The sequence below is a fragment of the Bombus vosnesenskii genome, unplaced genomic scaffold, assembly GCF_011952255.1.
Source record: "Bombus vosnesenskii isolate JDL3184/JDL3185 unplaced genomic scaffold, Bvos_JDL3184-5_v1.1 scf7180000013295, whole genome shotgun sequence".
Lineage (NCBI taxonomy): Eukaryota > Metazoa > Arthropoda > Insecta > Hymenoptera > Apidae > Bombus > Bombus vosnesenskii.
This window is the reverse complement of record NW_022882946.1, coordinates 5,480,559-5,501,926: the sequence shown is the minus strand read 5'-3', so window position 1 is coordinate 5,501,926 and position 21,368 is coordinate 5,480,559. Positions and strand designations below refer to the sequence as shown.

Genomic DNA, 21,368 nt, shown 5'->3' with positions numbered 1-21,368 from the left:
TTCACCTTATTTTCCCACTTTTTCCATGCACAGTGAAACACTTCGCATTAAACTATGCTCGATACCTTGCGATCGAAAGAACACAACGTCAAGAAGTCTAAAATAAGAACAGAAACCTTACACTGGTGCGCTTATATTAAAAATTACCGATGGTTAGTAAACATATATTGAAAAAGATTCTATGTGAAAACAAATATTAACAGGTTGATTGTCAGGATGGTCACCGTTAATCTGACGGGTTTTTCTAATTTTAGGATGATTAAAATAGAACGAATATCGTATCGTCTGGAAGCTCTTAAATATTGTAAATACTACTAGATAACACGTTAAGTAAATGATACGTTTCTCGACGATCAATAGATAACCTTTATCGTAATACGATGTTTTATAATAATTGGATATTGTCCCGTAGACGAAATATAAACGAAAAGGTACGCATAAATTTCACCTGGCAATCAACGTATTGAAATACGAAACGATGGGGAGGAGAATTTCAAGAAATCCCTATTACGAAAACGATGTGCTGCAGCACCGAGCAATTACTAACCCCGAGCTCGACGACGAGGTCTGGAGGAAACGAGAAATACACGAGTCCCTCTTACCTAAATCAAAAGAGCAAACACCGCTAATTACATCATCAGGAACGAGACCGTCAGCGTGCATGTGTACCGTGGCGAACGAGTTACCTATATGATGGAACGAACGGAGGCGAAAAAATGTAAAAGAAAAGTAGGAAGGAATGGGGGAAAGAAAAAAGAGCACAAAGAGACAGTGGCGACGCAAGGTCGAGTAGCATTCCGAAAGTTAAAGAGTTTCGCTGTAAACGATAGCTACGTAGTGGAAGGTGGGCACCTCGGAGGTGGAGAGTAGGTGGTGAAGTGGTCGAGGAGAGAGAGTGCAAGGTTTAGGGTAGGACGCAGCTCGCAGGAGCAGTAATATCGATCGATCCGTCGAGTTCGAGGCTCGACAGGGTCGACTGGGGGTGCTGCAAGTAGAAAAGCTCTCCCATAAGCAGGCAAGCTGGCTGGCTGGCTGGCTGCCCGGGCACGGACTGTTTCCACTGTCTGTCTGTCCGTCCGTCTCGTCTCGTCTCGTCTCATTTCGTCTCGTCTGGTCTCGCCGCGTCTAGTCTCGTCTATCTTTGCCTCTTCGCTCTTCTTCTCGTCTTGTTCTCGTTCATTGCATACAGAGACACATACAACATACATGATTTTGGTGTCGGTCTCGGTATCATCGTTTTGATACACCATGTAACGTTATAATGTACTCGGTGTGACGTGGAATAACAAGAAAGAACGCACGATAGGTTCGCAAAGAGGTTCGGTTTGTCGAATCGTTTTGCTTGATTGTGTGTTATCTCGTGTCGTGCCGTGGACGTACGCGCGGTACGGTTCATCGCTGTGACCTTGAGAAGCAGTGACAGTGCGTGTCTCTGACCTTGGCACAGGGTTCGCCAAGTTCTCCGATGGCAGCGCGAGCACCGCTGCCAGCCGCGACGACAGCTGATCGACCACCGGCCAAGTGGAATCCCAGTGGAGGATGTGCACCGACTGGATTGCGTCACCGAGCATAATCAGGTGCGTGCGATTGAACGCGCCCGTTTCGAGGGCTGATTCTCGTCCGGGACGAAACGCCACTCGGTGAACGACATTCGTCCCGCGGTTACGTAACGGTTACGGGTCGACTCTCGCCGGTTAAAACACTGTCGGAAATTTCGTTTTGTGATTCGAGAAAGATTATCTCGTTGCGTGGAAATTTTTCCCGTTCGTTAGTGTGTTCGTTTGAATCGAAAATGGATCGTCCAGAGGTGTATTGACGAGATTTTCAACTACCTGTTCATTTGGAACAGTGCCATGATTTCACGCGTTTCGTATAAATTCGGTTTCAGTTGCGATCCAGATCGCGTTGATATGCGATTACTCGAAAGCTTCGCGTACAGTTCGGTGCAGGCTCCACTGACACAGATTTCGTAAAGGTAGAATCCACTATCGAGTTTACGTAAGACCGTGAGCAAAGGTACGTGTATAGCGTACTGGGTGAACTGCCACCATGGCCAGCCGGGTGACATTTAAGCGTGACTGTAGTGACGTCGTGTATTAAACGCGCTCGAGTTACTTTTTACCTCAACGATTGGGGACACATGAACCTTTCGTTAAATCTTTGGTAAATCAACAATTTTTTGAAAATTATCAAGTCGTTTTTTGCAACTTGTTTCTTCGGATCGATCCTCTCTCCTGTATACATTAAATCGATTGACAAATAATTGTCATTTACGAATATTAATTCTACACTTAAAATACATAAAATTCGTAAAAATTTGTATTAATGTATACTAAGTGTACACTGTGAAACAGTATTTATCACTATCAGACAACGTTAAAATACTAGAGTAATTTTATTTTATAATCTAGACAATATTTTATCAATTTCAAATTAAATATATGATATTTCAAGCAAATTGCAAGTTAATAATCACGCTTAAATCCGCAAACTCGCAACGAAACGCGATAAAAATGATATATTTAATTTCTATAACGATTATGAAAATGTTCTATTGCCATCTTCGACGAGGAACGAACGAAGAGGCAAAATTTTGCGCAGCGAGAGCGCACTTGAGTCGCACCCCTTCGCAGACGAACAGGTTAAAGACGAAAGTTTGCCACGGACAAGGTCAATAGCTAACGGTTAACATTAACCATATCCCGCGTTCTCATGGAATATCGTAGCCATGATCTAGTTTCTTGATATCATCTCCTCGTAACATTCTATTTATCCATTTCAGAGTCTGTTCTCGCTAGTTTCAAGATCGAGCCTCGATCTTTATTTGGACCCTCGATTAATCCTAATTGCATCGCGTAAATTATAAACATCCATGCAAACGTGCAAGCGATCCATACCGCGTTTTCACTTCTTTGTAGGGTGTCTGCGCCGCGAACGTGTTATTCGATGAAAACTACCCTAGCGGAATGTTCCCAGGTGCCGCGAGGGACGCGCACGCGTTATTTTCCGGAGAAAATTGCATCTTGTTGTAGCGACTTGTAGCGCCTCTTTAAAACGATATCGTAAAATAGATTATGGAAACAGAGCTGTTAGGGTAATCGATGCATGGCTGTACATATTTAAAGATTGATGGGATTATTTGGAATGAATTTAAGATAACGAAAGCTGATCAACAATTCGAGGATACAATTGGAGGCTGTTATAATTTAAAACAGTTAATAACAGTTAATATAAATTGTGTATTTTGCCATGAAATAATTAATTGATTTAAATAACCGAATAATTTGTGAATGGATTTGAAACGTCAATGAACAACTTGAGGGTTGAGACACGTTTCTGTTACACGAATAATATGGCACTATAAATGTAGAACAATCGATATGTGGTAATATAAATCGTGTATCGTATTACGAAATAATTAATTCGTTTAAATAATCAAATAATTTAAGGGGATGATTGAAACATCTAAAACAAAGCAATCACCCTGTGGTTTTAATACGAAGTAACATCTTTAACGGAGATTTCATTTGAATGGAATATCATTTTTCGAATAGTAATTCTTTAATCATTTCAATCGTACTCTAATTATTTCAATTACGATATTCGATGAATTATTAATCAACTTGCATTCAACAGCGTTTCAATCGTATTTTCATAAATGTCGATATCGCGGATCTTCTGCCGCTCGAAACGAAAGTCTGTCAATGTTACGAAGCGCATTACATTATTTCACATATAATTACACTACATCATTCGATAAAATATTCGACAATTCCTATTAAGATGAATGATCACACGGTTTACTCGAAGGTTGCATAGCCGTTCGGGAAGAATATTCCGCCGTGTTATTTATCCTGGTGTAAAGGATATTTCCACTAGATTGTATCGTTGGTCGAGTTCCGCAATTAACGACGAGAAAAGGAAATGATGGAAATAGTGAGTGGGATAGAAATACGGCGTGACCCGATCTGTCAGCTACAAGAAATAGCTACGTTACTGCCTGGCCATGTATCTGGTGTGAACTTGATAACAGCAATTAGGACGCGAGTAATTACTGTTTAGCGATGTTGATTTTTTTCGACTTGCTTTTTTCTATCATTCACCACCGACCGTTTCGCTTGATACGAACTTTTCGCTTGAACTCAGTCGTAAGATCAGAAAGATCGTAAATGTTTGTTTAAAACAGCAAAAATGATGTTAACGAGCAATATGGAAATTGTTTGAAGCGAAATATAATTTTTTCAAGCGTGCAATTCCAACTAGATAGTAATGTATTGTGACACTGGATCGTTTAATGTATGTGTTTGTGTGTTGTTTTAGGAGATAAACAAAAAGAAGTTTCTGAAGAATGAACATCGAGGAAAGAAATTGGTGTAGAAAAATCGATGAAACGGAAGATATATAGAGGTTTACCGCTTGGACGAAGCTATACATTAACAATGGACACTAGTGAATCAAGAACAGATGCGCCAGTACGAGTTCTCAGACGTTTGCAGAGCATGAAGAGGAGAAGATTCGTCTGACTTCGTAGACGCGTTCGGTGCCAGTTTAGAGAATGGAGGAGTCCTCACCAAGGATTCGTTCCTATCTGGAATGCTGGGACGTAAGTATTATAAATTTCTCGTACAATTCCTTGTAATTTAAATAATCACGCTATGCATAACGGTATACCAAATCAACTAAATCTGTTCGACTAGTTCAATGAAAATAAAAATTTACTTAATATGTTATGAATCGTATCATTTTCTTTGATTCTTCCACGTATATTTCTGTAATTTGAACATAGAAATTAAGATTGAATTAGACATAACTATACACCAAAACAATTAAATCCAATTATTCAGAATTTAGATTAATTGAAACGATGAAAATTAGATTTTATTTAATATTTTATCAATCATATCGATTATTTCTCCCTCGCCGTTTTTATTTCTCTTCTTTTTCTTCTTTTTTATTATACTAAAACGTATATTACTGAAATACTTCAACACGGCAGACGGAAAATTAAACGAAAATTAAACGACGATTAAGATCTCGAAACAAAGGAGAAAGAAAGCGGCGGCTCACAGCTACCCAGGAGAATGCAGTTGTCGGGACTTTTTCCCCGATTTAGACTCGAATTTTGAAAATTACCCGCACACACTAAGGAAGCACGAAGCATTCTCGTCCGTACGATCGTTCAAGATGCAAGTCGTTCTTTGTGCCAACCCCCAGTCAACTCTCGCTACGCGACATTTATACAACCTCGCGGACACCATTGTTTCTTGGTCCCTCGTTATTTTCGCTTTAAAATTACATCGTTTTACAGACGCCTCGAAGACCATTGAATTTCCTCTCCATTTGTTTCATTTTCAGGATCCATCCGTTTCGTCCTCGTTACAACACCATTAAATTTACACTCTCTTTTTCGTGGCAATAAAAGGTTTGCCTTTAATCATTCGTTTTGTACACTGTTTTCTTTTCTTTTTAATAGAAAAAGGCATTGTTGCATAGTAAATGCAATGACACAAGTCTCTTTTGAAATGATCATTTCAATATTTCATAATACCACTTACAATTTTTGTGATTTTATCATTTTATTCCTTTTCCAAAAGTTTGTCCTTCTAATCCTTTTACTTCGGAGGGATGAAAAATAAGTTACTAGCCTTAATTTTGCTTTTTCAATTTTTCTTACAATAATTTTTATCGATTCTTGCTTTCATCTCCTCTACATTGAAGTTTTAAAATCTTATTCAATTTTCATTTAATTACCAAATTTTCTATTACTGGCAGGTTTTGTACTGTCCCTTAAATTTTTCCAGTAATGTTTCCTATTTCCTTTGCCAGCACGAGTCATATCGACCTCTGTAAAAATAGTTTCGCATTAAAATCGAATCAATACACGTCGAATGGAATTCTTGCGAAACTAGTTCGATTGTAACACACGTACCGCAATAACAGCGAAATATCCAGGAAAGTTGGTAAGGAAGATATTCGATTCGACCCATCGAAGCGGAAAAACGCGAGGAATTCGGTCGCAACATCCAGCTCCTGTCGTTGCTTGACATTTCGCCGCACCGTCGAAGATTTAGGATTTTCATTCGACTATCGAGCGAGGAGTATCGGTCTGATGTTCTTGAGGAAGAACACAGCTCGAGGGAAAATCGATGGCCAGAGCTGAACAGCTCTCCGAGCGGAGAGCTGGGATCCATCTCGAAAATGAAATTTCCTTGAATGAGTTTCTCGGCTTTTAATCGATTCGCGAAAACTTAATGTTCTTGAGCGTCAAGGCAAACGTTTTAATGAATCGTCCGCGAGAATTTGTAAAACACTAAAGTCGGCAAAGACCTTAATGCGAACGTCGATTACGCAGCCAGACAAACAAACGTTCGTCCGATGAAAATCTTTCCACGAAAACGGTCATTTTATCGAATTAATTGTTTCCTCCTCTTCGTAATAACTTGCAGGTAAAGAGGGTTAATTAACGATAAGACAGAGTCGAATACAGATTCCTTAGATCTTTTTTCTCTTTACGTTCGAACTGATTAAAGTCTGTTTGAACTGACATAGCGGATGGTTAGTCATTTTCTTTGCCAATCTCTTCTCGTTTCTTCGCGTTTCTTTTATTCTTCTTTCCCTTAGCTATCTAATAGTAAAGGAGATTTGCTCGTTTAGCTTTTGTTAAAAATCGGAGGTAGAAAGTATTATGGAAGTTTTTGGAGATTTTTACGACGTTTTACACCGGTACATGATTCACTGAGAGACAAAGATTCGAGCAAGTCGTCAAATATAATAGTATGTATTTTGTATTTCAAATATCATCGTATGTAACTTATTTATTTTCTATAGAGACTTGATATATATCTATAGACACTATCTGACACTAGTGCAGCAAATATTGGGAATTGTTCGTCATTTTATCATACCGTCAAGAGATTAACCCTACTGTTCTCAGTAATTTGTAAATATTCTAATTTATATTACAATTTATTATATAATTTATTGACACCGGGGTAGAGAAAAATGGAACCATCGGAAAATGAAAAGCATTGAGCTAACATCATTTGATAACGGTAATATCGGAAAACGATAACTAATACACAAAGAGGGTAGCAAAATTATTTGAAAAAGAAAAGATTATTTACTTGTGGAAGATCTTTCTTTTATATATTGCATCCTTCTTTTCTAAAGATATCAAGCACCGATAATGCGAAATATCGATACGACAATAGTTAATTAAAGTTGTTAACAACTTGGATTAGTGTAAACACGAGACTCACGATAATTAAGCACTAAATGGTAAATACGTTAAGTAGTAAAAATTAAAGTCTAGTAATTAGAGGTAACGATAGAAACGAGCATTTGTGAGAAATATTGAACAAACATAAAAGAAAACTATATACGTTTTTCAGGCACCTTATCGTTTTATAATTTTGTTTGTTTACGAGAAAAAAACATTATAATTGAATCAGAAATTATTGCAAATTGATCGAATTGTACGACTATGAAAAATTACTAGTGAAGTGTGATAGTGTAATGAGTTGACATAGATAAGAGAATGTAAATAATGTAGTATATCGCGTATCCTTGTATTAATTGAACTAAATTTTTCAATAAAAAGACACGGCGTCAAAGATATCCATTGAAATCAATGTTTAAGGAAAAATATATACGGTTAGCTTATATAAACGAATGAGATGTAAAAAATGTTTTACTAATTCATTAAATGATGTACACAGAGACGTAGGAAAGAGAAAATGTTCAAGAGATCCTGTTAAATGGAATTTAAAGGCAAGGTACGCAATCCCAAATAATTAAGAGCACAAACACTGATTGGTGCATTAGCAATACATAGAAGCATTTGCTTTCGATGGCTTTCGATGTTTTTTCGACTAATAAAACAAACCTCATCTTTTCGACCGACTAACAATAAAAAGATAAAACGAAATACAAATATCGTCGAGATATAAAAAATTATACATATGTAATTATTCGGATGTAAATACCTGATCAAATTTCAATATCATATGGCATTTAATATCAGCGCTATGATTTCATGATTTATTACCACCTGCTAACTGTTTCAAGACATTTCGAACGTTTATTGCAATTTTACTGGAACGCGGGTCACCTCCGTCTTAAATGCGCATCACTTTCCGCGAAATCAATTCCAAGCATGCTCTTACTTGGAAGAAGGTCAGCTGCTAATATCAAATAGACTTTTATTCGTCATTTTTATAATTTCTCCGCCTTCGTTATTTCCAAATTACCGGAGTACGAATTCTGTTTCATCGATAAATTTTCGTAGAAATAATTTTCGAAGAACGTTCGATACTCTATAATTTTATCAATTACAATAAGTTAGAAAACGATGTAGATTACTATTATCGAGGTTAAAAAATAATTTACAACAAGATTGATTAGTGAATTTCTTGCAAGAGAGATATTCTTTTAATTATGGCTTCCAATTGTTTATTACGATTTTCAAAAGTCTCGGTACAATTTCTAAGCGAAATCTCAATTAAGGTACTCGTATAAACTGCGTATATTTATGCATTCATAGTAATATTTTCAATACAATTTATGATAAGTTTAGGGGCGCAAGAAATGTATAGAAAGTATATATATAGACATAATATGCAAAAAGTAAAATACTTGTGATATTTAATTAAATCGCATTTAAGTTCTATTTCTGTAGCTATGTCCATGATGAATATGAATTTGCATAAACATCTGCAGTCTGCTATCACGCCCTTCCTCGATGGCTAGAAGATATTAATATCATGGAAAGTTCACGCTTTCACGCAGTGCACGCGTACTTTATCACGCTACATAGTTGAACACAAAATGCCATTAATGAAAAATTTATACGTTTGCTATCGTTCAAAATATCTTGACGAAATTTTGACGAATTAATCCTTATATCATGGACCTTGAATCATATTAATATAAATCCTATCAAATGACCGAGTGTCTTGATATTCGTTTACAAAATACAAAATATTTACCACCTTTATATTTTATTCGATATTTTTCATTTTTCCAATTACTTTAAATTCCATTGACAAATTTTAGTAATCTCGATGTCACGTTACTTACAAAAATATTAGAAACAAATGGTTTAATAAATACAGGCAATATTACACTTAACAAATTAGGAAGACGAAAGAAATGCATGCGAGTATGACAGAAATATTGAATATCTTGATATCTTCATTTTTGTCTACATTTTTACTGTAAATTCTGTGGAGAAATATTTACAAGATGGTTCTAGTAATTGTAATAATGTTACAAATAAATAGCTTATAGTAAACGAGAAGAGAATATTTAGCATATTTGGTAAATCGAGAGAAGGGGACAAATGCATGCGAAAGGAATTGGTGTTTCCAAGAATGAGACAATTTAAATATAACAGTACGAAACGGCGCGGCGTGGAGAACGTAAATCATCAGCCATAAATCATCCACGTTGCACTTGACACGCGTGTCCTACAAAGCTACACCCAGCTGTTATCTGTATGTAATGTTCAAGATGTCGTGAAAATTAGACGATACACGACAGATCGAAACGTCGAAGCAATTTGTTAGCGTTGATTTCCCAATGGTCGTTACTATTCGCGTTATCTTTCTTTGTAAGTAGAGAAACCTCGTAGAATTTCTGTGATTTGGTTCTTTCGACTATTCGTTTACGTAACATCGTTTGCATACGTCGATCCATCGACCATTGGGGAACTATCGATACCAAGGAAAATGACGAAAATTTCGCGACCTTTCGCCTTGACACGGTGCAGCGGTTCTCAACGAAGGCGCTGGTATTTCAAAGAAATCTCCAGGGTAATATTCCCTGTGATCGATAAGTAAGAGGGCGAAGTTAAAGCGAGTAATATAATTAAGACGCTAGGATGGAGATAGGAATGTTCGAACAGGATTTTCAAAGTTAATACGAGTTAAAGGAAAATACGCGGAATCCGTCTGGTTCTAGGAGGTCTGACCTGATTCGACGGTTAACGATATTACAATTTCTTTTACGCCATGAACGAAGTTAAGTACTTGCTATTTAGCGTGTCGCGGCTCGTTATTTTCTCTTATTCTTCGTGACTTTTTAAGTACATTTTAAATCAAGGATTATTTGATTTATTATCTGGTAAAACGTGTACGGTATTGCCTGATGTCATTATGAAATGTGTATTATGGAAATCACTCGTTACAGAATATGTTCATAGACGTATCGTAACATTTTATCTTACAAGATTCGTTACTGTATCCAAATATGAATAAGTATAAGAAACAGATATCGCAGTCATGCAAATTTTTTAATTTATTTCGTCCTGCTCTTGGAATCAAAACGTTTCCCTTCACGAGTAAACATAGTAATTTACTTTCCTACGCGAAATGCTAGAATTCCCTGATACGTTAATATTACAATGGTAAATTTAAAATTTCCCCATGATTCTAGACAAGATCGTGGAATTGTTTGACGTTGAAAGATTTGCTGTTCTGATATTCGAACGTTAAACTTCAAATTTCATTGGAAATTCAACTCGAGAGTTGAGAACCGCTGACCATAACCTTCACGAACATTTATGAATTCGACTCCGTATCTTTCATCGACGAATTATCGAACTTCTGATGAGCACAAAGAACCATTTCTATCGCATAAAAGAGTAAAAGGAGACAGAATGGGAATAAAAGAATTCGAATGTATCCTTTGTAGCAGAACGAAGACAAGTACTCGGTGGCGAACAGCCAGGCACCATTGCAGGCTGGCGAAGAGGAACACCCAGAACGCGGTACATGGACAGGGAAATTCGACTTCCTGTTGTCTCTTCTGGGCTACAGCGTCGGCCTTGGCAATGTCTGGCGATTTCCGTATCTGTGCTACTCGAACGGAGGGGGTGCTTTCTTAATACCGTTTACGATAATGCTCATTATCGCCGGGCTTCCTCTCATGTTCATGGAGCTTTCCTTAGGTAAGTAAAGTAATCCCTTTTATCTATACGCGAAGCGTTTAATTGTTACATTGTTACAATGTACAAGTATTTCATTATATTGACACTGTAGAATCTTGATGTTATATTGGATAATCAAGTGATTTCGTTTTCGTGTAAGAGAATATCATTTATTTAATGTAATGTAAATAAGTAACTAACAATCACTAGAGTATTAGGATAAAACATATTGCGAAGGATGTTCGGTATATCGCAAAGGGATATAAACTACGCGCTGCTAAACCGTGGTATTACATAATCTATGGAATGACATGAAAATGAACAGCTGTTGTTTCCGTTTTCAAATCCGATCGAGTATAATCTCTCTGTAAAATTATCGAAATTGAAAAATAAATATGTTCTTCGTGTTTCGTGTTCGGAAGACCAGCGGATATTACAGTCTCGCGATGGTTAATCAAAAGAATCGAGTAGTTCTATTTTAAATCTGCCTGTTCTGTAGTGGCCAGTTCAAAATTCTTAGAAAACAGTCGCACCTATCTTGGAACACTTGGAACGCGAAGCTACCACAGTACGCCACCAAATAACTATCGATTAATTCTATATCGGTGAAATCCGCGTTGAAACTTTCCAAGAGTAGCGATCAGCTGTTCCCTTACGTCAGAAAAATGAGAAAGAAGGAAAGGAAATAACATAAATCGAATGAGAAATATTAATATTTATTAAATATTACGAGTTGGATCGGCAACATCGAGGACATCGAAACTACATCATTACGATGACGAAGCATAAAAGACGTGACACTTTAACGTTAGATCTATCGCAGAGTAAATAGTATCAGACTTTTTATTTTTCCTATCAAAAGCATGCAGCTATTTTTTTTTTTATCTCACCTAAAACATTGCGAGATATCTTATCCATAAATTCGCAGAAGACTCGAATATATCACAAAATACACGGAATGGTTTTTCCATAGAAAACAACGTTCAATTATAAATACGAAAAAAATAGACATCTCGCGAGATTTTTCGCTTATAACATTCGCATGAACGAAATTACGTCGCAAGATATCTCGTCCGTAAAGACAGAGGCGAAACCACACGGAAATAGACATACAGCTACGCGATAAGAATGCAAACCTCATTCTTATGGTCATCTTGTGCTCAAGGTCAACCCATGTCCACGCTTGTTGATTTACCGAAATAGAACGATCAATGAACGATTGTTCTTCGTTACCAGGCTTACGTAACGTTATTTTTAGGCGAACCAGTGAACCGTTCGTGATATCGACCCCTGTTTTGCGATTCGATATTCCGTGTAAATTGCAGGTGCACAGCTAGGCCTGGCACAAATGGCTTATCGATCCATTTCTTCAGCTGTTTTTTTCCTTTCTCTTTTGCAATATTCTCTCCCACAGGGCAGTACGCGAGCCTTGGCCCAGTGGCAGCATACAAACGCTTCTGCCCCTTACTCCGCGGATTGGGGTATGGAATGGTGTTGGTCAGCTCGGTGGTGATGCTCTACTACAATTTGATCATCGCCTGGACCCTTTATTACATCTTCGTCTCCGTGGCCGGTGAGATTTAACTATAGTATTATCCATAATATTACATATCTTTTGCTTTCTTTCTTTCTCTTTTTTTTTTTAAGGATAAAAGGATTTTTGTGTCTGATAAGTTTTATGAACGAGAGAACACAGTATCACGGTGCGTGAATTATCGATTCGTCCGAGTGTAGGTTACTGCGTTTCAAGTGCCAACGGGTATCTAGGTTTCGCGGTATTCCTTGTAAATTTTTCTTCTTTCTTTCGTTCTTGGGAAAATAGATAGATGTATAACGAGGCAGCATGAAGAGAGATGAATAATAAATAATGAAACCATTGAAATATGTCGTCGTTAATCTGTCTATCTATTTAGCGACGATCGCAATAAAAAATAATTCATTGCATGTCTCTTAAACCAAGGAAACATTATCGAAACATCAGTGTTTAATATCGATAAAGAAATATTAATTGGTTTGTGCAGGAGCTGGTAAACTGCCATGGAGCAAGTGCGAACCACCATGGAGCACCGAAGACTGCTTCATGCCAGAAGCTGCCGAGGCGTGTATGTCTCAAAACATGAGCTACTTCAAAACAAGATGTTTAAATTCCACTCAGATGGCCTCCATGGGCCTGACTATAGAGAACATCACTAGTGCCATTAGAAGACCACCTGCTGAGGAATATTTCAAGTAAGGAGAGTACACTCGCAAGTATTGCTATTAAATCTAATAAAAGAAGAATTATGCTTTGCATCGTGTAATTGACTCAGTAGTGATAAAAGCGAAATAATTCAGAAAATAAAGTTATTGGTTGCGAATTAAACTACTTTTCTAATATATCATTTCAATCATGCGTTACACAGCAATCACGTGTTGGGGATGAGTAGCGGCATCGAGGAGACAGGTTCAATTCGACCCTCGATGGCAGTGAATCTCCTGTTGGCTTGGATTATCGTCTTCCTCTGTCTGAGCAAAGGTGTTCAAAGCTCGGGAAAGGTTGTATATTTCACTGCTCTCTTCCCATACGTCGTTCTGGTAAGCGTAATTTTCATCGACGCTTCTTTAGAATTTTTATTTTCTTCTGCAATTCTATAATCAGACTCACTTTCCATACTTGTTAATACTTTCAATAATTGTTAATAACTTTTTTTCAATTCCTACTAATACGCGTTTTATCATATCGAGTGATTTCCCCCACACCCCTTTTTTCACTCTCTAAGTCAGTCTCACGCAGAATTTGCTATTTTTCGACGATTCTAACCCACGGGGAGAGCTGTAAACGAAGAACTCTGTTTTCTGTTCGTAGATCACTCTTTTCATTCGAGGGATTTTACTTCCCGGCGCCGACGAGGGCATTCTCTTTTATCTAACGCCCGATTGGAAAAGGCTAATGTCCGCGAAAGTGTGGGGCGACGCCGCTGTGCAGATTTTCTTCGCTTTGAGCCCTGCTTGGGGTGGTTTGATAACGCTCAGCTCCTACAACAAATTCACCAACAATTGTTACAAGGATTCGTTGATCGTCGCTGTCAGCAATATCGGCACGTCCTTCTTCGCTGGTTTTGTCATTTTTTCTGTGATCGGATTCTTGGCTCACGAGCTTGACGTTCCTGTCGCGTCTGTCGTCGATCAGGGTGCTGGACTGGCTTTCATTGTCTATCCTGAGGTATGTGAATATAGAATTATTATTAGCATAAAACGTTCTTCCTTTTGTAAACTTATTTTAGATCAGGCTCAAGTTCTTTTTTGTGAAATTATGCTTGATGAATATTTTTTAAAGATTTATCACGTATTTGATCATGTCTTTAGATTGTATCTTGATTTCATTTATTTTTCTTTACTCTTCACGCGCTTCAAAATATTTCTATTAACATTTCGGTAGAGTTGTTAAAATGACACGTGTAATTATAATTACTAGATTGCAGTTTATACATTTAAGGGAAATTTAAGCGTGCAGAAATGTATGTGTAGTGCGCTAAAATATATATAATATTCGTTATAATATTTGTAGATCTTTATTTAGGTCCTATTTTTCTTTGGTTGTGTCTAGAAACATACGAATTTACATGAATATTCGTAGTCTAATAATTATTGTACAATCAATGTTTATTACGTATTAGTAGTATTTATACAATTCATTTCTACAGATTCGATAAAAGAAGTAAAAGACGATAGACTGAAGTAAATTTTAGAAATCGACCTTATAGGGAGAACTGAAAGACTTTAGGATTACAGATCAGGTTACAGGCTACTTTATTTTCATACAAAACGAAAGTATCTACGTCTGAAACAGCATTTTGTTATTTTACTTTTCACTCTACTGCTACATTTTATGCTGCAGTGTACTAGCTACAGATTTCTGTATTTATGGACGTTTTAAATGTTCTTTTTCTAAAATTTAGTATTTAATACCTTTAATATTAAATGTTACACTATCTAAAAATATATATCAGACAAAAATATTTGTATAAACACTATGCATTAATCAATCATATTCATTATATATAAAAAGTATGCTGTGTTAATTATATATTTTTGTTATTAAAAAAATATATCATACAAATAGGTAGTAGCTCGTTTACCAGTTGCACCACTTTGGTCGCTGCTCTTCTTCGTGATGCTGCTCACTTTGGGTCTCGACTCTCAATTCGCACTGATGGAAACTGTTACCACAGCGATCCTTGATGCCTTTCCAGCATTGAGAAATTACAAATTATGGGTTGTCCTGGCAGCAGCTGTATTCGGTTACGCCGGTGGTATCATTTTCACTACCAATGTAAGTTTATATTGTACATAGGAGAAACCGCGAATGTTTCTTTTCTACAACTGATACCAAAAAGGATAATTAACTAATTTCAGACGTTGGAGAAAGAATTCGTAAACGTTACTAATAACTAGACATTTGTATTCATCGAACTTTAATCATTTTTCATTTATAGGATTGAAAAATACCAAGTAATACACGACTAAATTCAAAATACGTGATCATTATAAAAATATTAGTTATATTAGTTATAGAAATTTATTATATCAATGAAGATAATATTAGGAACCTACGAATATATATGTATTTTAATTATTATATCTAATTCACATATCTAGATAATTTCATATTACATTAATATTCTGTAATTAATAATCTGTAATGCATAATCTTGTCACTTGACAACATAATTATATCTACTAATATATAACAAGTACGCGATACTTATCAGATAGAGCTTTCGAGTGTATTCATATGTATCTTAAATTATTGCCGTAAGCTAACAGATAGACTGGCCGTCCATTTATAAAACTATATTACTTTTACATTATCGTCTTATTGTCTTTACAATCTGAATATTTTAGTGTTATTCGTAGCTGTTATCTCCTTTTGTATATCTGTTACCTATACTCTGAAGTATCTTAGAAATATTAGAGTACGACAAATAAAATAATTATCGTTTTTCACAATATTTAATCTGCTTATATGTTCCATGTACGTTATAATTTCTTTTCCCAAGTGAAAAGTTACAAAAAGATGAGATAGAGTTTAAAAATTATTTTTCTACGAATTTATGACATATAAATTGAAAATTTCAAAGTATTTTACTATATTTATAAAAATAATTCATTCGAGGGTTAGTTTCAAAAGATTGCTCGTAATTGAAATGTCACATTTCGCTGCACTTCCAGGCTGGTATGTACTGGTTGCAATTGATGGACAAATACGCAGCGAATTGGTCGGTGTTATTGATCGCCATAGGCGAATGTATCTTGGTCGCTTGGATCTACGGTGCGGATCGATTTCTCGACGACGTGCAGCAGATGATCGGACCTCGTAGTCGTCCCTGGAGATTTTTCTGGACGTGGATGTGGAAAGTGATTACACCAGCTACGCTCTTCTTCATCCTATTTTTTAATTGGGTCGAATACGAACCGCTTACATACGGTGGCTACGTTTATCCAAAATGGGCGGACGTTGTTGGATGGGTTGTCGGTATAATACCAGTATTGGTCATCGTTGGCGTGGCTCTCGTAAGTAAAATTAAATCGTTCGACGTTGTTCGCGGTGAAATACGAGTGTCGTCGTTTACAGAGTAATTTAGGAACACGATAACATTTAAAGTATTTGGTCTCTTGAAGTCGGAGGAATTGAATGAGAGTTTCAGGATCGGTGCATACAATAGAATGTGGATTATTGGAATATTGATTATTGGCACGCCGATTATAAGAGTCCTTGATTGCATAGGCAGAAGTTCTTTCAGTTCTCGAGTGTTTTGTCATGTATAATTGTAACACAGAAACAGTTATATTAATATAACAAAGTACTTAGGTGCACTAGTTAGCATATCGGTCGATAGCTTTTTCCTCTTTTCGTGACAATTGGCAGTTTAGAGTTAGAGTTTTTGTGCGTAGTTACTATATGATCTTATTTAAGTTATAATAAAGCGAAGTAATATTAGCTGCATTGAATGACAATACACTGACAGTAATGATTTGGAGATCGTATCTCCCTAGATCCATTACACTTCACGCTGTTTTTACGATCATTTACCTTTACATTCTCCTTCTATCTAAATAAATATCGAAAATGCTTTGACACTTCCGGAAAAGTGTGTAAGTGCAGTATTTTTGAAAGTAAAATATCAATATCTCGATTGATTTAAAACGCACGATAATTTGAAGAAAACCGTCAATGTTTTCTTTCATTTTCTAAAAATCCTTCCAATCTCGTGACAAGTTTTTATTTATAGCAAAAGCCAGCTGATCAATAAAGTGTTAATATTTCTATCAACCATGCGCATAGTAAATGACGCTTCAGAATTAAGAAAAAAAAGGACTCTTGTTTCTCGTAATAATTACAATACGTATAGCTCGGTATCCTTGGTATCCTAATAGTTTTATCAACAATTTCATTAATATTATCAAAATGTTTCCAAATATAAACAGACTGAAATACATTCATTAATACGTTATTCATTACAGAATCAACTGAGGGATCGGCGTCGTCGTCCTGCCTACGACGAGGACGACGATGATGACGACGATCTCGACAACAGGCTGTCGTGGCAAAGACCAGGAAAAGGGAAAACGAAGAAAAGCAACGGGAAGAATGTTTGGTGGCGCGCGAAGATGCTTTTACAACCGACTTCTGATTGGGGTCCTGCGGCCAGAAACCCTTCTACCCCATCGAGAACGCTCACTCATACACCGTCGCCAGGTAATCAAGGACTTGATTAAGCTCCAGTCGTGTGCAAGTAAACATCATCCGACAGGACGTGTATTACGTTATTAAACACGGCACGGCGTGGTGGATGCATGGTCGTACGAGGCGCAATTTTCATCAGTTTCGGTTCTAATTGCATTTAACTCGGTTGGTAGCAGATAATAATTAATTTAGATATAATAAGCAATGATAGACACTCGATGACATTATACCCGAGCGAAGGTTAACGCTGTACACGCACAGGGAAACGGTGTTTTTCTTATATTAAACAAGATTATCTCGGATTTGTGTAGAGGTCTCCGCTTACATCATGTGCTGACGGTAATCGATAATGAGATACGTCTGGACCGAGTATTTACTTATACATTTATTTACGCGATTGTCGGATATGCAGGGTGCTGCAGAAAATATGTACCTCGTACTTTAAAACTATAATACGTCAGTCGTATAGTTGTCGACCAAATTATGATAGAATGAAACGCTAGCAGCACACGATTGTTTTATTTGTAAAGCACAAATGTGACGAGTAATCTGTCAACTATGATAAAACTAAATATGCGAAATACATATACAAAATGTCAATAGTTTATACAGTATTAAATCGGTTGATAGAATTCTAAGTAACAAGTGGCAATTTCATCAGTGAAGGATTATAACGATCGATTTAGATATATTTAGGATAATTGCTAATTATTAATCACCCAATGGTATTTCATTAATTCTTAATTATATTTCGCGGAAGGAATTCTTTTCATGACTAACATTTTCGGAAAATTTTTCTGCGAATATTTTTCAAATAATTTTTTTTATTACGAAGAATGTAATGATATAATCAAATTCTCCTAATATAATTATCATCGTATAATAGAGAAATTATTGCTCTTGTGATAAGCAAATCCTAACTATAACGTATACTTCTTGCATATAAACCAACGTTAATTAGTAGCTTCATATCATGATGTTAATGGAAGCGAAACAACAGAAATTGCGTACAATGTGTAGAATAACGTCATGCATATTTAGAGAAGTCCAAACAGAATTTCAAGTAAAACTTTGCACATGTACATACACGAACTAATATTAGCAAATATTTATCGTGTTGTATCATATAGAATGTCCGACGTTTAACGACTCCGTACTTCACCAAACGCTAAGAGAAATGCATTTCTACACGCACAAATTACAAAATTAAAACGATATAAAAAATCTTTAGCTTTAAAATCATCTACGAAGATACAGACATTTGTTGAAATAGCAAAAATTTGGGAAACATTGACAAAATAAAATCAGACATTTTATATGTTACAACCTACTAGATCTACTAGGTTTCATGAAATAATTTTAACGTAGGCCCACCAGCAGGATACAATTCCGTGAGAGACACCATAGTCCTGGTAAACGGTCAGCCAATGATACAACCCTCGGGCACGTCTGGCACCACTCAGAAGCTTCCCGGACCGTCGATCCTGAAGAATTCTAGTAAAACCGATTTGATCACGTCCCAGCAAGTCTGACACGATGTTCATTTTATCTGTAAAGATGAGTCTGCCCAGAAATCTATTGCCAAAGATACAACAGGCCAATAACAGGTAGTTGCATATCGCAGATAGGTTCAATAAGGATCGATGATCGATCGGGTGGCGGTCAAACGAAGAATGGTATTGAACGTTCCAATAGAAGAGAGATATTCCTATGGATTTATTTTTTTAAAGAGGAATAGTCGGTGTATTTTTTCATATACTCGAACCCCACAATCCTATTAAATTATATCTTTCATTCAAATAGAATCTACGATTAATTATATGACAATTAAAGTATTTTTGTAATTTATTAAATTATTTTAAAATTCTTAATTTTCATTTTCATTCTCGTTTGCTTTACCAGAGAAGATGTTTGATATTCTGCTTTCTTTTTACAAGTTTCACAGTTCCAACGTAGACTCGTAAGAATATTTAACCGTTATCGTCGTTTAACATTAAATGGCCACTATTTCGTTGTAAAATAGTATGTGAAAACTTGTAATCGGTATAGCGAATCGCATGAAATGTAGGAAAGAAAAGGACTAAAAAAAATTTATCGATCGCGACTAGATAGAAGACTGTCGATGTGACGAAGGTGCTGCGTGAAGAAACTGTGACACGACTCCAGCACGCGCGCTGCGATGTAAAACCGTTAGGAAAAATTACGCTACTCCACTGCTTTCGATTGTACATACATAAGGACACGAAGAATACAAAGAAAATGATAAAAAAAAAATCTCACACACGGACGGTAAAATATCAAGAGGATAACGAGAGGAATAATGGAATTAAATAATTGTAACGTATTCTAGCGAGGAAAGTTACGTATTTATCGCTACCTACGCTGAAGCGTCATTATACAAATTATTAAGATATAGCAATGACACTTCACCTTTTTCAGGTGGAAATCACTGAACGATTCAATTGCTCCCGTGTAAGGTATCTTATCTAAGATAATGTTCACTTGCACAGCGGATCAATTTAGGCGTTCCGTGCGATTAGGCATGTTCGATTTAGCCGTCAAAATCAAGAGGAGTTCGCGGTTAATTCCTCCTCGTCGCAATTCATATCTATGTAATCTCGTATCACCCGCCATAAACAAACAAAACACAAAAAAAAAAAGAAAAAAAAGAAAAAAAGAGAGAAGAAAATACAGGCTAAATTTCTATTAATCCACTGGACAATTTTGTCGCAGAATATTTGTTGTTATCCGACACGTTCAGTCGCCACCATCTGGTTTTTTGTAAAGCACCATTTCTAGTTACGCGAGCGTTCGGTATTTTTTCGATGTTGACTCGCGAAATGTTTCATACCTAAGTACCAGCTACGCTGTACCGTTTATCGAGAGAATAAGTGTGATCGTTCAAGAGCGCAAATTTCGAGGAATTGGAAAGTCGAGGAGATTTAAAAAGGGAAGGAAGCGAATCTAATTGTAAGTGCTGAGAAAGCGGAAAAATGACGCGGTCTTAGACAGTATTATCTTGCTGAAGCGAGGATGATTAGCGCTATCCTTCTTCCTGCGTTCACCTGTCGATGTCCTCCAAAAACGAGAGATCGCAACAATCGTTAGTTGATGGGGTATAGAATATTTTTGTTAAAGACGCGATTGTTGCACTATTTTAGTCGTTTTAATCCTTTCAGCGTTGCCACCATCGTAGCAATGGAATTTAAAGTGAGATTGAAAATCTCTGGGAATTTTAATTACGTAAGAGAATTACGTACTAAGCGTACGATAGCGTAAGTGATTCAGATATCTATTTATGCTTTTGGTTTACTTCTTTCGATATCTCCAACGACTGATAAACATGACATTTTATCGAAGCTGAGTACTCTTATTTCCATTTTCACAGACTGAAAATAGAGAAGAATAATTCATAACTATGATGATCTATTTTATTGACTTTTTTTTAAATTAGAAATTATCGTTACCGATAGCGATGATAGTAAGATTGAAGCTTTTACAAAGAGTCAATAAATATCGTGGTTCAATGCTTAAAGGATTAAATTGTTGAGCGTCAAAGATATATAATGTTCAGCGATAGAAGAGAATTATTTGTCGTTATAATAATGTACGCAATATGATCGGAAGTGGGAGGTCGAATTTAAACGGACGAAGTACGATAATTACTTACAAAGGTTTCGATGATGCGATGCGAATTATACCGCTCTGCATATT

General features: G+C 36.4%; 1 protein-coding gene across 5 annotated transcripts; it reads left to right on the top strand.

The window, feature by feature from the left end:
* Positions 1-881: 881 nt before the first annotated feature.
* On the top strand, positions 882-19,928 carry LOC117233218 (sodium- and chloride-dependent glycine transporter 1-like). Of its 5 annotated transcripts, none has more exons than XM_033493326.1 (12): positions 890-1,577; positions 4,321-4,603; positions 7,719-7,775; positions 10,696-10,948; positions 12,342-12,500; positions 12,949-13,156; positions 13,330-13,501; positions 13,773-14,129; positions 15,030-15,239; positions 16,139-16,480; positions 17,432-17,666; positions 19,023-19,928. In XM_033493326.1, the coding sequence occupies exons 3-12, from the start codon at positions 7,758-7,760 to the stop codon at positions 19,184-19,186; spliced, it is 2,118 nt and encodes a 705-aa protein (XP_033349217.1). In that variant the 5' UTR covers positions 890-1,577; positions 4,321-4,603; positions 7,719-7,757; the 3' UTR covers positions 19,187-19,928. The 5 variants fall into 5 exon arrangements, with proteins under 5 accessions (XP_033349214.1, XP_033349217.1, XP_033349216.1 ...); XM_033493325.1 differs by having other exon boundaries at positions 10,693-10,948; XM_033493323.1 differs by lacking the exon at positions 7,719-7,775 and having other exon boundaries at positions 882-1,577; positions 19,023-19,186.
* Positions 19,929-21,368: the final 1,440 nt, after the last annotated feature.